We start from the raw sequence: 16718 nt of genomic DNA, 5'->3' as shown, positions 1-16718 counted from the left end.
ATTTTTGGTGAATTTCGGACTGATTCACATGGACAAATTTTTTATTTGGATTGAGTGCATCCCAATATGTGGGAAATAAATTTAATCATGTTTAATCAATTTTTCTATTAATGTAAATACAATTTATAGCAATCTTTAGGGATTTTTTGCAATTTATTTATATCTTTAAGGGCGTACAGGCAAAATAAACTTCAGATTTATACTCACCGGATCGAATCATATGTAAAACGTATATGATTTATATGTAGAAAGTTTTTTTTTTACCAAAACTGCAGTTTTTTCCAATTTTTACGGTTTTTTGGAATTTTTTGAGAATTTTGAGGGTACGTATCAAACGGACCTCAGATTCGGATTCAGTGCGTCAAAATACATAAATCTAGGTGGGTCTGTTCAACTGTACAGACCACTTTTTTTTTCTTGGGCCGCGACGTACAATTTGACAAAAAATTTTAGCGTTCAAATTTTTGTCGTCAGCTCAACCAACCGATCGTCGAGATGCGATTGTACGATGCGCGTCAAGTAGCCATTTGGCATGTCACTTGTTCAAACATTATTTACGATGTTGGGATATTTTCTTTGCCGAATGAATACGGCAGTGATGATTATTCAATTTGCATACGCTGTGAAAATTTGTTTACTTTGTATAATTTGCGTCACAAATATAAAACAGTTACGATGTCATTCTGTATAAACCGTCAATTGTGGTTTAAGGGTGCGCCCTGGCCGATTTCCACGTTGATGTGTATATACATATATATATGCAGATATGGAAGTTCATGTATTTCAAACGCGAAAAAGGGCTTAACAGCCCCATTTTATGAATATATATTAGACTGGGCCAAAAAAATTGACTATTTTTTTTTTTGAAAAATATATTGAGAATATCATTCAGTATGGCAAAAAAAAAATTTCATGAAATTTTAAGCCCTGAATATTAACTTTAACAGGTCTATCATCGCTATTTTGGATTTTTAGTAATAATTTGATGTTTTACGTCAGAACTGTCGAAATATTGAAGTGAAAAAATTTATGTTCACTTATCCCTTTATAAAATTAAATTCCCTACAAAAAAGGTCTGATTATAGATTTTTGTCAGACAAGCCGTTTCCGAGTAATTAAGCTTAATAAATTGATATAATTTCTCGATTAATTCTCGAGAAATTCTCGATTAATTCTCGAGAAATTCTCGAGAAATTATATCAATTTATTAAGCTTAAATACTCGGAAACGGCTTGTCTGACAAAAATCTATAATCAGACCTTTTTTGTAGGGAATTCAATTTTATAAAGGGATAAGTGAACATAAATTTTTTCACTTCAATATTTCGACAGTTCTGACGTAAAACATCAAATTATTACTAAAAATCAACAATAGCGATGATAGACCTCTTAAAGTTAATATTAAGGGCTTAAAATTTCATGAAATTTTTTTTTGCCATACTAAATGATATTCTCAATATATTTTTCAAAAAAAAAAAATAGTCAATTTTTTTGGCCCAGTCTAATATATATACAATTCCGAACGCAAACACTCCAATGCATTTTCATTTGACGCAGGAATCAAAATCTGAGTACCTTTTTACGTTCGGTAAAGTTGCTCGGCGAAGATAGAAATTATTGCTGATATTTTTTTTTTTTTTGCTGCCGTCAATTAATGCTGGCTTAGCTTGATGTTATTAATAAGTTTTCGATGCGATCTCATTGTGTGGAAAGATAAATAATTGGCTTAACGTAGTACACCTGTCTTAAATTGAAAAAACATTAAAAATTCTGGAACATTACAATACGGAGTCGTCCGGAGCTTTCGCTGAGTCTGGGCAAGAGAAGCTGGTATCAGTCGAAGCAGCGCCTCAAAGGTGGCAAGCCCAAGGTGCGGATATCAAGAATCCGGATTGAAAGCCGCTCCGCAGCTGAAGTACAGATTTTTTTAAAAAGTGTTGAAGAAAAATGAAGAATCGACGAATCACTGACAATTACGTCTCGCATCCTCTTAAGACCGAATGTACAGAGGAAAACGACGACACGTTCAGCGGCAGTCCGTTAAAAGTCCGGGTTTTCAAAAGACGATGGCTTCAACTATTCTTATTTGCTTTGTGCGGCATATGCAGCAGCTATCATTATGCTCAATTCGTCATCGTCAGCCACATAATAAGTCGGTAAGATAATTATTGATCACCCGTAACGGTATTCTTATTCTTCGTACAAATATAGATGAGCCACTAAAATTTGAAACGGAAGCGAAATCAGTACTCAAGACCTTGACTCGTGCTGCTCATACAGAAAAATTGAGTCCTCAGATACTACGACGTCTCAGCGTTGGCGGTAGCATCGACCAACATCATGTTGATGGTAGCCTACGCAGTTTTCCTCTTCCCTGCCATGTTTTTAATGGAACGCATCGGCCTGAAGTGGACGGTCGTGATAGGAGCCGCATTGACGTGTCTCGGAGCTTGGATTAAGGTCTTTTCGGCAGCCAAAGATCATTTTCCGCTGCTGCTCAAAGGGCAAGCCATGGTCGCGATCGGCCAAGTTTTCATTGCTCCTGTTCCGGGAAAATTGGCTGCATTCTGGTTCGGGAATGACCAACTCGCCCTCGCCACCGCCATCGGCTCCTACGCAGCTCACGTCGGCTTGTCGCTCTGCTTCCTGACCGTTCCGGTTTTTGTCCGAAACCACTACGACGTCGAGGAAATCGGGTACCGATTGTCCGTCATTTACTGGACAGTCGCGATTGCATGTTCAGTCGTAACGTTGGCCGTACTTTTTCGTGAGTCTTTGCAATTCTCCACTTACGAAGACGACGAATTCGTTCCTTAACCGATCCTCTTTTCCCATAAAGTTTTTCAGGACGAACCTCCCGCGCCACCAAGCGAGTCGCGGGCGCTTCAAAAATCCACGCACGAGCGTTTCGACAAAGGAATTTTAGTGTCCTTCAAAAAGTTACTAACAAAGAACAGGAACTTCATCATTCTTTGGAACGCCTATGGTCTGATTGTTAGCATATTTAACTCGATGGGGGCAATTTTGAATCCGTTGGTCTTAACTCACTTCAAGGTAACGCTACTTCCGACTCTGCACGTTCCTGCAGTGCCCTCAGTTATATTTAACCGTCTTTCAGAACTGCGAAGTTGATGTGGGAATAATGTTTCTTTTGCTGTGCTTTGTGGGTACCATAGGTTCGTTGATCATCGCATCAATTCTCGACAAAACGAAAAAATTCAGGTTAGTTGACCGTGGCTGTGACGCGTAACGACTTGAACGGTTGTAACTACAGCGTTCAACAATTACAGAGTCATCGCCATCACCGTGAGCAGTTCGTCTTTATTTTGCGAAATACTTTTTGCCACGACCTTGAATATGGAAATTAAATGGACGGTTTTTCTGTCAATTTCGCTTTTCGGGTAAGTATATCACTGTGATTAGACTACAATTTGAACGATTATTTATGTTATGCTCACGTTTCTCGGTGTGACTACACGCAACCGTTTCCGTTTCAGCATTACTCTGCTCAGTTTCAACGCGATTGGATTTGAATTATGCGCCGAAGCGACTTACCCCGAGTCTCAGGCACTATCGACAGGAATGTTGAGCACAGCGGGCCAAATATACGGAGCTTTCGTAATTCCTCTTATCCTCAAGGTGACAGACGTTTACGGCGAAACGGCTGGACACGCGGTCATTCTCGCAATTCTCGGCCTAGGAACTCTGTTGACAATATCGAATAAAATCGATCTGCGTAGGCAAAGAGCTGAAGAATCTGCTATGTGATATAATGCGCTGAGCCAAGGAGTATCAGACGAAATAGTCAAATGATTTTGATTCTAATAGCCTTCGTCGACGATTCGAGTTTACTTTCATTATTATACATAACAACCGACAAAAGTGATCGATTGAAAATTCTTGCCAAAAGTCGAATATTCTCGGCATCCGTAAATAAACCATTAGGAATTGAACGTTGCAGAGATCAGGAATCAAGATAATTCTTACTCACCAAGTTAGTTGATTCGTCGTGTTCAAAGAATGTGAGAAGAATTTTGGTGCTCCTAATCCGCACGTGAAGTGTCGCCGAAAAAAATGGAGTAACTTTCTCGCGTCTCACTTGTGTTTTTTATTTGATACTAATCTTAAGATCAATTAAACGAATAAGAATTTTCATAATCATCTTTTATCCAAAGTATTTTCTACAATTTATTGAAATTTATTCCTCACATCGCTTCCCTCCTCTTTGTAGAATTCATGCAATATCAGTCCTGGATTGAGGAGACTTTCTGTTTCTGCATCCAGGCGGCTCAACGTGATTCTATATTATTTTCAAAAGTTGAAATGGCACCACGTTGGCAAAATGTCAAAGTTAAAAAGTCCTGCCTTAAATTATAAACGTTGGTCCTAACCGCATTTGGTGGTTTTCTTAGCTCAGGTATATTTAGCGAGAAGTAAAAAGAGAACGTAAATTTTGACCACTCAACGTTTGCGCAATAAGTATTATAAGCTGTGGGTACAATCCTCTACGTACACGTGTGATTAAAATAATTTCGATTGAAAATTTTGGTACCCTCAAATTTGGTTGATCAGAAGCTTTAAAAGGCTTCCCTTATTACCCGAATTTTTGATCATTTCTCACTATTTCTTTACGAAATGAGCATCCTTTTAAGCGGATTCTTCTGTACGTCCGAAAACCGATTGTTCGTAACGAATACGAGATTTTGCATTACCTGTAATTTCGAAATCAAGTTATTTGAATCTGCAAGGCATTGGTCAAATTTACCTGTCCAATCAAACGAAAATTAGAAACTTTTTCATTTTCAAGACTCAACAAGAGTTTTTCATTCATTGCCATCACGTTGCATTGAAATATAAAATTACTTCATTGGATAAACTTTATTCTATATTTGTACGATTGTTCTTTACATCAGTATAAGTATGAGTGGTTGCCAAAAAACTGAATAACAACCAAGCAGTCTAATTTCTAAGCAATGAGTGTAATTCAAGGACTAAAACTCTATTGATTACTATTGAGACTTAGATTGAAATAGAAATCTGAATGAGGTTAAAATTTCTTCGTACCATCATCCTATTTTCTCAGCTGTTGGTCCGACGATGTTCTATATTATGCCTATTTAATTTTTCAAGTATTCAGTTAATCTGGATAATATTACATGAATCAATTCCGGAAAATTGGAGTTTTCGGGTCCAAGATGACGAAAAAAAAGGTTTTCAAAACGCCATTTTGAATTTTTTCGATCTAAGATTCGTGGCTTTCGAAAAACACTAGAACAGATTTATTCAGAGAGACTGTGATAAATCTGCAGAATTTCTCCCGTCTTGACGATAATTTACAAGTTTGAAAAAATGAGAAGCTGCAGAGAATGAGAAAAAAAAAAAGAATAAGGATCAACCCGACACGAGAGTCTCACAAATCTTCTTCGACCTTTACATCCGATGTAAATTCAATGCAATTTACTAACGAGACCGGAAATTTCTCCAAAAGACGATCCGTAATCCATAAATTATGTGTCGTTGGAAAATTGGTAGCTGTATAATAAAAAGCATGATGAAATTCGTTCAATAGAGTTCAACCTTGAGCTGAATAAAGGTATATATATATATATATATATATATATATATATATATATATACATTGAATGCCTCAGACCGAAACGAAGCAATTCAACAAAAAATCCTTCGATTGCAAAATCATTTTTCGAATTGTTATAATATAATTTTGAATATTCACGATACCTGTTCTATAATTAATTCGTCAGTTTCGCGAGTCGGGTGATAAAAGAAAACAAAAATGTTCATTTATCGGATGATTTATCAATTGAAAAAATATTTGACTGTTCGATTCTTGTACAGTTTAAGAGACGAGTTTGATACAGGAAAAAAAAGAATGCCGTTTTACAGTTACTTTTTTTTTTTTTCTTTTTTTTTTTCATTTACTCGGTTTTTTAGTGAAATCTTTTCGATAATTCAGATTTAATATGGTCAATTCCTCGATGGCGCGTCCTTGACGATTCGCGAACCTTGTCGAATCCTTGAGTTTGCCGGTGCAACGATTAATCGAAAACAATGGCCTGAAACGTCGATTGAGGACAAATTTATGCGCGGGAGGCTAAGAATGACGAAAAGTAATCAATTTTCTATTAAATCGATTATTTTTTTCGGATGAATCGAGTAGAATCGATTATTTTTCAAACTCTATCAATCGACACATTCGATTAGTTTTCCTCGCGATCGTTTTTTGTTTCCTGCTCGTATAAAGGACGCATTGCAATATCAATTTATGCGATTAAAGTATCGATTATTATCATTGTCTTACATACTAATTACCAATTTGACATAATAAGTGAAAAACACATGAATATTTTCACCTAAAATTGAAAAATATTTTCAATGAAACTACAAATTATAGAAATAAAACTTTTCCGCTATTAAGACTGCATACTGAAATTTACGAGATTTTGGTTTCGAATGCGCCGTTTAAAAAAAAAGTTACAAAATATTGGATTAATCGATTCATTTTTACCAATGTAATCGAATCGTGTTCGATTATTTTTAGCTTAGTAGCCATCGCGTTTAAATTAAAACGCCCGTTTTATTACCAAACCTTCAAGCAGCCTTCCGAAAAATGGATGGATGCCCGTGTAATATAACCATTGTAGAGAAATTATTTGACAGGTGAAATAGACGCTCTGTTACTTGACCTCGACTAACGTCTTCGCATTATTCAAAAGCATCGACTCGAACACGCACGATATTCCCATTTATCAACGCGGCTTCACGAGACCTCATTTATACGACTACTAAAAGCGAATTTTCACCCTCCTCACCCTCCTGACCGTGAATATTTTTTACTCTTCTCTTCTTTTCCCTACTCCCGACATCGTTTTCCCAGAGATAAAAGTGCGAAGTCGTATCTCGGATAGACCGTCGGCCGGTGTTATTTAATATAATAGAATATTATAAAATAGCGTCTCTAAAATGTCCATCGAACAAGAATGTAATCTGCGGAGCCTGTTGGTGTGAAATTAGACAAATAAGTTACGGGCAAAAGTGGGCGAAGATTTCAATACACTAATAGACCAGTCAAATAGAATTTGAAAATGGCAAAACGGATTGGAAAGCCAATTTTTTTAGGACAAGTAGAGGCTCATCTGAGATTTCCAGAAACACCAAAATCCAAAAAAATTTCATTGTGCATCGGCCGCCATCTTGGAAAACAGGTAATCCTCGATATCTCGGCTCCCATTAGTCGGATTTTCGATTAGTTTTTTTTAGTTTTTTAGAGCAAAATATTGTCTACAACTTTTGTTGCAAGTATTTTTTGATAGCTGAGAATGAAAATGTTTTACGATAAAAAAAGTGCCATCAATTGATGTCTAATAATGTTTATTGTCAATTATATTGCCCCCTTTCGGTTTGATCAATAAATTTTTCATATAAAAGTTGTAGAGGACTAAATTCTGAATAATTTTTGTGTATACGATTTTGCGATTACTTGAATATTATCTGAGATAGAGGGCGTCAAAGTTGTCTCTGTCCGCATTCTACCTGTAAAGCTTACGGACACAATAGGCAACGGAGCAGCTGCATATAATCGTCGATATCTTGGCTTCTACTGTTTCGATTTTATTCTTTATTTTTCAGTTTTTCAGAGAAAAATATTTCCTACATCTTTTATTGAAATGATTTTTTGATAATTGGGAAGAAAAAAAGGTTACGAATAAAATAGTGCCATGAACTTAGGATAAAAAATATTTATTGAATGAAATTTGCGACCCATGGTTCCTTCCTGACTTGTGGTCCCCTTTATTAGTAGAATTTTTTAAGCCAATACAAAATTTTGACCTTGAGTTTCGGGGTCAAGGTCAATTTTGCGGATCCACGTTGGGGGGTAATCTTTGCCGAACGTGACCTGGAGAATCACCTGGCGAAGTGGTGACACATAATTTTTATACACCCTGTACTTGGCGGGCACATTTTTGATGAAAATCAATTTCGAATTCCAAAGCGACAGAGTAATCATGGAGTTTAATCCATCGCATCAATTCGCGAAATAATGGCATGAGAATATAAACTGTACATGATTTTACGGCGTGGGATAATATTTATTTAATCACGCAGAATAAAAACTCGATGCTTTATGGAAACAGTATACTCGATTGAATACTTTACATGGCACAAGCAGCCAAAGCTTTGATATGTCCAATTTACCTGCCAATATCTTATCCTTGCTAGCTAACTAAAAAATATTTAAATTTTTATCAACCATGTTCGAAGATGCTTGTAATAACGTAATAAAGGACAATATAAGAATTGCATCGAGAGGAATTAATGGGTTCGCCGTGCGTAATGAGCACACGCGGTGTCGAAGAAATCTCACAGCAAAAAAGCGAATATATTTGGAATCGAAGAGCTTCTGTTTAGAGTCTGGAAATTGACTACTATTATAGTAATATTCGCTGACGTCATGACGCAGCAATCTTCTTCGGTTGTAGATAAATAATTAAACATTTGATGACTCAGATGACTGAATATTATATCGGCGTCAGCCGTGCCAGGATGTACAAGGAGTATGAAGGTGACTTCGTTACAAACAGTATACGTTTTTTGAAAATCGTCGCGTGCGAGTGTACAGGAGTGATGGGATGCAGGCGCCTTCGGCGCACATATGCATTCCAAAATTGAAATTATACGATAATAGTACTGCTCAAGGCTAACTGATCAATAGACGGAATCTCATGAAGTCCTCAATTCTATAAAATATGCAATTAAACTACAAGAGGTAAGAAAAGTAACAAATCTGATACGTTAGTAACATTAAACAATCTGTCATCAACGGGTCGTTCCGATGCACAATTCCTTTTGTTAAAAAAAAAATCAGTCCATTGATAGATGGTAACAGATATTCTTGGAAACGGAATTATTACACGGGATCACGCACGTCACGAACAAGTGTGACCGTTTCGATAAAAAATATAAAGCGAATGTGCCCGCCAAGTACGTAGCGCTTGGAATGATGTTTCGATATCACCACACGAAACAGCGAGTTCCGACTTCACGACGTATACCTACTTGCTGAGAGATCGTAGGGCTTGGGGTTCTTTCCTGATTTCACGACAGAGACTGGCAATATCTAAGTTGTTCTTAAATTTTTATTGTGATTTGGTTTCGATAACTTGGCGGGTTTTTTTAAGTTTCAGTTGTTTTTGCCCAGATAATATTTGTCTGAGAGGTACAGTGATAATTTTAATAGTTTATCATTTTTGTGGTCAGGACAAAATGATTTTGTGCACCCCGACTAAATTTTTTTTATTGCGATGCTCAGCTTGGATTTACAAAAGAATGTGTCTAATGCGCGTTATGTTGAAGTTAGTAACGTTACCGTAACGATTCGTGTCTAGGAAAAACCGTTATTTCGCGATTTTGGAACTGTTTGAAGTACAGTAAACTGTAATAAAACAAAACATACTTAAGCATATTTTGGAATTTCAGTTCCTTCATAATTATTATAAAAATGAGAAAATAGTGATTTTTTCTCAATGTTTCGTTACTAATCTTCCTTTCACCACTCAACTGCTGTAATATCTTAATATTATGGAGAATTAAAAAAATCCCATTATTCATTTCTATAATGTTGATCATAAGTTGAAAAATTATTTTGATTCTACTCAGCTGACCGAAAAATTTTACAGGTGAAAATCGTTCCTTTCGTGTAATTATTTAGAGCTGTCACCTCATGCATTGCTCCTCTTTATCAACTTACAATAAATAACTCATTCATTTATTTAAATATTTGTTTATTCACGTAGCTATTTGTATTCATTTTTTTTATATAAAAATATATAGTCGAGTGTGTGGATCATGAGGCTTTACTATCTGTGGCCCCTGAAAGCAAAGAGATCGAACAGCTGATTCGAAAAATTGGTGTGAGGGCCAAATTTCAAAAAGCTCTACGAACCTGTCAAATGATCACGTCAAGTCAGTTGGAAATTCAATCACCGGAGACTTCAGATACTATTTTTATGATATCTTCAGATTTGTTGAAAGATAAGGTACGATTCAGATTCTAAAAGTTAATTTCATACGAATGAATAGAAAATATCTATTTATTAGTTAAGTACAGTGACAAATGTTAAATTCATATACACGTTTATGATGGGAAACGAAGCAACAATAAGTTGAATAATGCACCTTGTAATGACATAGCCTTCTGGAGTCGATGATTTAAACTTTTAAAAGTCTCCTGCATCCCCCTCGCCTTCTTTTTCTGAGGAAGGCAACCAAAGTAGCTTTAAATTCATGAAACCAGTTTAACCCGCAGTTACACAAAGATAGAAGATACAAGCTTTAGGTGCTCCTTTCCAAATCAACAATTCGTAGTAAACAATATTTTGTCATCTTTCTTTGCTGTTGCGAATATTAGGAAAAAAATTTCAGCTGCAAATAATGAGTTATGATGAATATAGCATTTTTAAAGTGTCACTGCCTTTCGAATGATTTCTTGAAATTTGCTTCTGAAGTGGGTTTTACAATTCAGGGAATCTTTCATTGTCCAAATCGTCCAGGATGTGTATTTTATTGAAAATTGGCTAATATCATTGAAAGCTCGATGACGTATCACTGGCTTTGGCTAGTCTGAGTGATTATAACTTATTAATTGATTTTTTCAACCTGTTCATTTATATCTATTTTTTCATCACTTCTTAAGAATTAACACTTGAAAAATCAGATACTGTTTGCATAGTCAAACCTGACGAAGCAATCCTTTTCACTATCTTCACACCGAGTCCCACAGATGATCAAATCATGCAAAGGCAAATAACAGGATTACAAACCATTTAATTATTGGGTGCACCATCAAATCTTGATATTGATCCTCAACAGGCAAAACAAAATATTGTATGCGTTGCTGATAGCATTAGTAATGTTAAATAAGATGAGCAAGTGGGCAAGCTTAAGAACATTGAAGAACTTCGCAAAACCATCTTGTACGAAGGTATTGAGGCCCTGGAAATCAAAAAAATCGCTAGTTATATTATTTGATTCTTTATATACAATTGTGCTTGTTCCTGTCACATATACAAGCAAAAGTATGTCATACTGAACCATGTTTAATAATACAATAAAGATATGTATCTTATAAAGATTTATTCATCCGTTTTGTCATTTTAACCCCTTTTTATGAAGACAACCACATTTTTTGTATGCATCAAATACTAAAAAGTTATTGTATTTGGTAGCATGAACAATATATCATTCTGTTCTAACAGCAAATTTACATCCTGTAACTAGAACCAAAGTATTTTGTTATTGTAACAAAAATTCTGCAAGTGCCATATTTTGTTATACTTACAAAAGTATTTTGTCAAAGACAGTTTGTTACAATCACCTAATTCTACTGTTGTCCGTACCAAATAAATTGGTTACGGGTATCAAATTAAACAACATTTTTTTGCATACAAAACAAAAACTTTTGTTGACTGAAAACTAACAAAACTTTTTTGTTCGGGTAACCAAACTTTGGTAATGATAACAAAACTTTTTTTTCAGTGTATGAACTGCCATGTATAACTATATGCCTATTTATTCATTTACAGCTGTTTTTCCCGGGTACAACAGTGATTAAATGTAACACAAGAGACACTTTTCAGAGCAAATAGCGGTATTCTCGCGCTATTGCGTATGCATGGTTTTCCTCGCGGATACACTTTGAATAATAAATAACTGCGTTCGTTCTTATACAGAAGTCCGGATATAACGGACTCCAGTCCAATCGGGAAATATGAAAGGCGGTGACTGGTCAATTACTTCAAATATGCCGAGAAATCGCTACGTATCGTTAAGTTTACCTGCATTGCTATAATCTGCAGAAAATTTCCACGTAGAACTTCGAGAAAAACGGTACCCCTCATATTTCACACATCGCCCGTCGTGCAATAATAACAGTGCGAAACCGATTTTACCCCCCTCCCCCAAATCAGACGCAACATCTCTCATCTCCTCTAACGTGGCCGTTCCTAGGACAATAGGGGGGATTGACGCTGGTCAGGCAAAAGGATCCTCTGACATTTCTCGGCGTATGCTGTCCCATGATCAAGGCACTCCCACTTCTCTGTATGATTCTTGGCCCAGTAGGACACCATCTTGAACAAGGTTCCGCCATGAGCTCAGTATCCCCATCGATGCTGTGGGCCATGTAACAAACCACCCAGACGTGACTGCAAAGTTGATCATTCCGTCGGTTCTCGCAGAAGGGCTGAAGTTTTCCCCCGTTGACACAAAAGTCGACATGACCGACTCGCCCCATTTCTCCATAGTAACCGGCGTTAGTGTGTATCACTTCTACAAAGTCCGCGTCGCCGCTGTCAAGCCTGTTGACTAGTCCTGGCCTGACCAACGGTCGGGCGGGGTCGAGTCCGACGATGGATCGGAGTCGAAAGAGCAGATAATTCGCCATAACTCCGCAAATATGCGCACCCAACGAATGTCCCACGCACGTCGTCCTCTCCATTGAAAGCCCCATGTTCCTCAGGGTTGTGAGTGTTCCAGCGAGGCACTTTGCGACAGGGCGAAGGTTCGCGACTGCGGCCGGGTAACAGGGTGCGGCACAGAGTGCCCCCCAGTCGACCATGAAGACGTTGTAGCTTCCATTCCGTAAGTAAGCGTCTCTCAATACTGCGATTGGTAACGTATCATCTCCCCCAGCATAACCGTGGATGACAAAGGCATTCTCAAGCCTTGGATTGTAGGGCTCGCGTCGAAGCCAATCTGACTGATCAATCTCCAGTTTCCGCTTCGGATGTCCAGGTGCGTATAGGAAGACGTGCACGTCGGGGTCCGGGCAAAGGTCTCGGTCGTTACCTCTTCTCCAGGCACAGTCATCCTTGTCATATTCTGCCGCTTGCCCGTTTTGAATTGCCTCCCGAATCGGTCCCTTGGCGGCTGAAGTTTCCTGGATCAGTTGAAGAATCGCAGCGTGACACATCGCCGCAAACAAAACTTTCGAGGTGCGCATGATGGGACCGCGTGTGCTGAGGTACTGTTCGAGTCGAGGCCGTTTGGTGACTAAGTATGGGGACCGCAATTACATCGATTTAAAATCCAAGCCGGTACCATCGTACCGTTTCACGGTACCGTTTGACCCCTTCCACGACTTGGCAGCTGTTGAGTGTCACCTAGGCGTTTTCTCTCACGTATTACATAGGTATAGCTATTTACATATTATTTCAACCTTTCGAAGAAAGCAAGCCCGATATTTCAGACATACTTCAAGGTCAGAGAACCAGCATTTAAATATTTTAGATAGTCTGTTGCCTTTCCGTTTCATTTCACAATTTGTTTTACGCAACGAGCCAGCATGGGATTGATATTCAGATATTAGTAGAAGTTGCTCAAGAATAGCAGTTGGATACAGTCGAATTCATTCGATAGCTAACATAACTTTATTAAATATTACGTCGGCTCTATACTGAGTTTAATATATGCTCAATCTGGTCACTTTCTACGGAAGAAAGGATTTGGCGTTGCGCAATGTATACGTTTCAAACCACTGGCCCAGGCAATGTATAACTATATGTATACTATGTATAAGTACATGCACGCACGCACACATACACGCACACACTATACATATTGTAATATGTAAGTGCGTAATTTTTTTTTGCCCAAGAATTTCTTAAAACATAATCATTTGAGTATTCTAATCATTATCGATTATGGTTTGAAAACAATTTAGTCTGTAAAATGGCGCCGCCTTCAACGTCAGTATTCATACAAGTTATTTACAATATGGATAATGGACTCGAACTTTCTAGGCTGTTACAAATACTAGCTTTCGTAAAAATAGAATCACTGTTGGGTAAAAGTAAAATACAGGGAAAACGTGAATGCGGCACTTCTAAGACTTATTGACGTATACATACAATATATGTATATATATATATTGTAACGGACAGCTGTTCAAGAACGCATACTATCAACAATGCCCGTGACATATTCAAATCACGACAACAACTATAACGGACAACTGATCGAAATCACCATCGACACTGACAGTGACCTACATAAATCCAAAATAATAAACAAAGACGACGGACGTTGACCAACGCATACCAGGACGATGACCCATAACAGGACACACAAGTAGGGGAAGGACGTCGACAAGGTAATCTGGCAACAGCTCCGGGAGAGTATAAATTGGAAGACCACGAAGAGCGGTTACCAGTTGACCGGCAAAGCGCCAAGCTGCGTTATATTTAGACGAAATGTTACTCGTTTAGAGAACATTATTGAATTTAGCTTCAAATATTAGAGAGGAACTTCAAGCAAAGCGCTTAGTTCGAATATTATAAAGATATTATAGAATTAGAGTCCACGATAGCCCGGGACCTCTAAAAAGAATTAGCAAAGATAGAATAGAGCCGCTTATTTAGAAAACGTTTCAACTGTAGGGACCATTTTATTATTTCTTTATTTTTTATTTTATAATTTTGTTCTCTATTGTTAACTTTAGAAGCCAAATCGCTGACCACGGACGATGTCAAATGTATTTGAGTTATCGCTATTAAAGCAAATTTATTGCCTAAACATGCACTCGTTGTCGTTGTCAATCATATTTCTCTAACAGAAAGTTTCGCCTTGGATAAAGGAGGGGGGGAAGTAAACCAACAGCCAGCCAAGGTAATCCCTGGTCTCGAGGATTGGCGGTGTTTAGGGTCAGTAACCCACAATTAATAATAGGCAGGCGACTCTGTTTACTTCGAGTTCGCAATTAGAAGGGAGCAGAATTAGGCAGCAGAAATTACTTTCGTCATTTCGTTACCCGTAAATTACAATTACTGTGAATAACTGTAATATTTAGTAACTAATTACAATTGCGGGAAATAATTATAAATTTTGATTTACCAATTACAGTTAGTATAAACAATTGTAATTTTATGATTATCAACTACAATTACTCGAAATAATTGTAATTTTTTTGTTGTCAATTAAAATTACTTGAAAAAATTGTAATTTTTTTGCTACTAATTACAATTACTTGGAACAATTGTAATTTTTCTGTTATCCATTACAATTAATGGAAATGATTATGTTTTTTTTTTAAATTTCAATTGTTTTTCATAATTTATTTAAACAAATTACCTTTGGAAACGTAATGTCGAATTCTCAACATAATTTCAAATTCCGAAAACATCGGGAACTTCATGGAGCTTACATATTCACATTGACTGGTCAAGCAAATTATTTAAACGAATTAATTTTTCAAAGTAATGTGAAATCCTTGATCAGCTACCCAAAAAACTTTGGTAACCATAGCCCATTCACATATTGACTGTAAAAGACTCGTTCCGATCACACCATTTGAATACTCCAAAAACGGAGTAAATTTATTTGTCTATTTGTTATTATTTCACAGGAATAACGTTAGAGAAAAAAATTCAATTGCACCACATCGTGTGGTTTACAATTACTCAAAAGAATTTTAATAATGTCTGATTTAATTACAATCACTGAGGATAATTGAAATGATTTCTGATTAAATTCCAATCACTGAAAGTAATTTTGATAAACTTTGATTAAATTCAAATTACTCAATGTAATTTTAATGAAATCCAATTCAATTACAATTACTGGAAATAATTTCGATGGACTCTGAGTCAATTACAATTATCAAAAGTAATTTCACTGAACTCCGATTCAATTATTATTACTAAAAATAATTTTAATGGAATTCTATGTTATTAAAAATTATCCTTAGTGATTTGTAATTGTTAATTTTTTATTACAATTTTGCCCAACACTGCTCGCATTGCTGTGTCCATTCCAATGTATCTCCTTTCGTACACTCGTATAAAGGTTTCAACCTTTTTGCTGTGTCAGACAAGAATCTGGCCTAAAATGTAATTAGGCCCAGAAAAGATTCTAACTGTTGAATGTTCTGGGGTATTGGAGCCTCGACGATTGCTTTGACTTTGTTCGGTGACGTACGTAGTCCTGTTTCATCAATAATGAAGCGCAACATTTTTAATTTGTGAAGGGTAAGAATTCTGGACCTCGTAGATAATATATTATTGAGTCTTGGTGAGCGGTCATAGAAATGTATAACGTATTTTCGTTAACGTTTCGGCCCTGATATGGGCCCTCCTTAGAACGATTAATTTTTTTATTTGACTGTGAAGAACAAAAAATTTTTTTTATAAAAATATACAATAAGATATTAATTACTATAGATGTCATACTATTGAAGCTATTGTCTATTGTAGGTTAGTGAGTACATATTAAATATCTGTTATGATTATAAAGTGATAAAACTTGAAGAGTAATTTACCTTTTATAGGAAGGAGGATTAAGATACAAGTCAGAATCGTAAAATACAGTTTGGCGAGCGCAGGTTCTTCAAATAGAATGACAATAATCGTTGTCGACTTCTCCAATTGTTAAAAGTATAGGTGTTAAAAATATGGAAGTAATTAATTAAAAAAACTATGTATCTTCACTGTCTATAAGTCAATGCATTAAAAGGTTTAGAAAAAGGGTTTATGGTAGTTAAAATAGTTTAAACGATGTCCAAACAGTGGTACTGGTATCATTATGACCCTGTTCTCCATGTCTGAACAATTTTTGTTAAACCGTTTGAGTCAACTGGTAAACAACGACTGATGGGAGAATCAAATATGTCCCAGAGTGAAGGTGAACAAGTATAAACAATTATCAAAA

General features: G+C 36.5%; 2 protein-coding genes across 2 annotated transcripts; one reads left to right on the top strand and one right to left on the bottom strand.

Moving 5' to 3' along the window:
- The first annotated feature begins 1887 nt into the window (after positions 1 to 1887).
- On the top strand, positions 1888 to 3803 carry LOC124299784 (feline leukemia virus subgroup C receptor-related protein 2-like). The gene is made up of 6 exons (XM_046753138.1): positions 1888 to 2155; positions 2297 to 2766; positions 2839 to 3053; positions 3118 to 3221; positions 3290 to 3400; positions 3497 to 3803. The coding sequence occupies exons 1-6, from the start codon at positions 1947 to 1949 to the stop codon at positions 3765 to 3767; spliced, it is 1380 nt and encodes a 459-aa protein (XP_046609094.1). The 5' UTR covers positions 1888 to 1946; the 3' UTR covers positions 3768 to 3803.
- A 6276-nt stretch (positions 3804 to 10079) lies between these two features.
- Positions 10080 to 13056, bottom strand: LOC124300605 (phospholipase A1 member A-like). Its single transcript, XM_046754883.1, has 2 exons — positions 11852 to 13056; positions 10080 to 11009 (listed from the first exon to the last, which is right to left on the bottom strand). Exon 1 carries the CDS (start codon positions 13015 to 13017, stop codon positions 11980 to 11982), a length of 1038 nt encoding a protein of 345 aa, XP_046610839.1. The 5' UTR covers positions 13018 to 13056; the 3' UTR covers positions 10080 to 11009; positions 11852 to 11979.
- Positions 13057 to 16718: the final 3662 nt, after the last annotated feature.

Source organism: Neodiprion virginianus, chromosome 3 (genome assembly GCF_021901495.1).
Source record: "Neodiprion virginianus isolate iyNeoVirg1 chromosome 3, iyNeoVirg1.1, whole genome shotgun sequence".
In the NCBI taxonomy this organism is placed as follows: domain Eukaryota; kingdom Metazoa; phylum Arthropoda; class Insecta; order Hymenoptera; family Diprionidae; genus Neodiprion; species Neodiprion virginianus.
The sequence above is the reverse complement of the archived record's forward strand: the minus strand, read 5'-3'. Positions and strand labels throughout refer to the sequence as shown.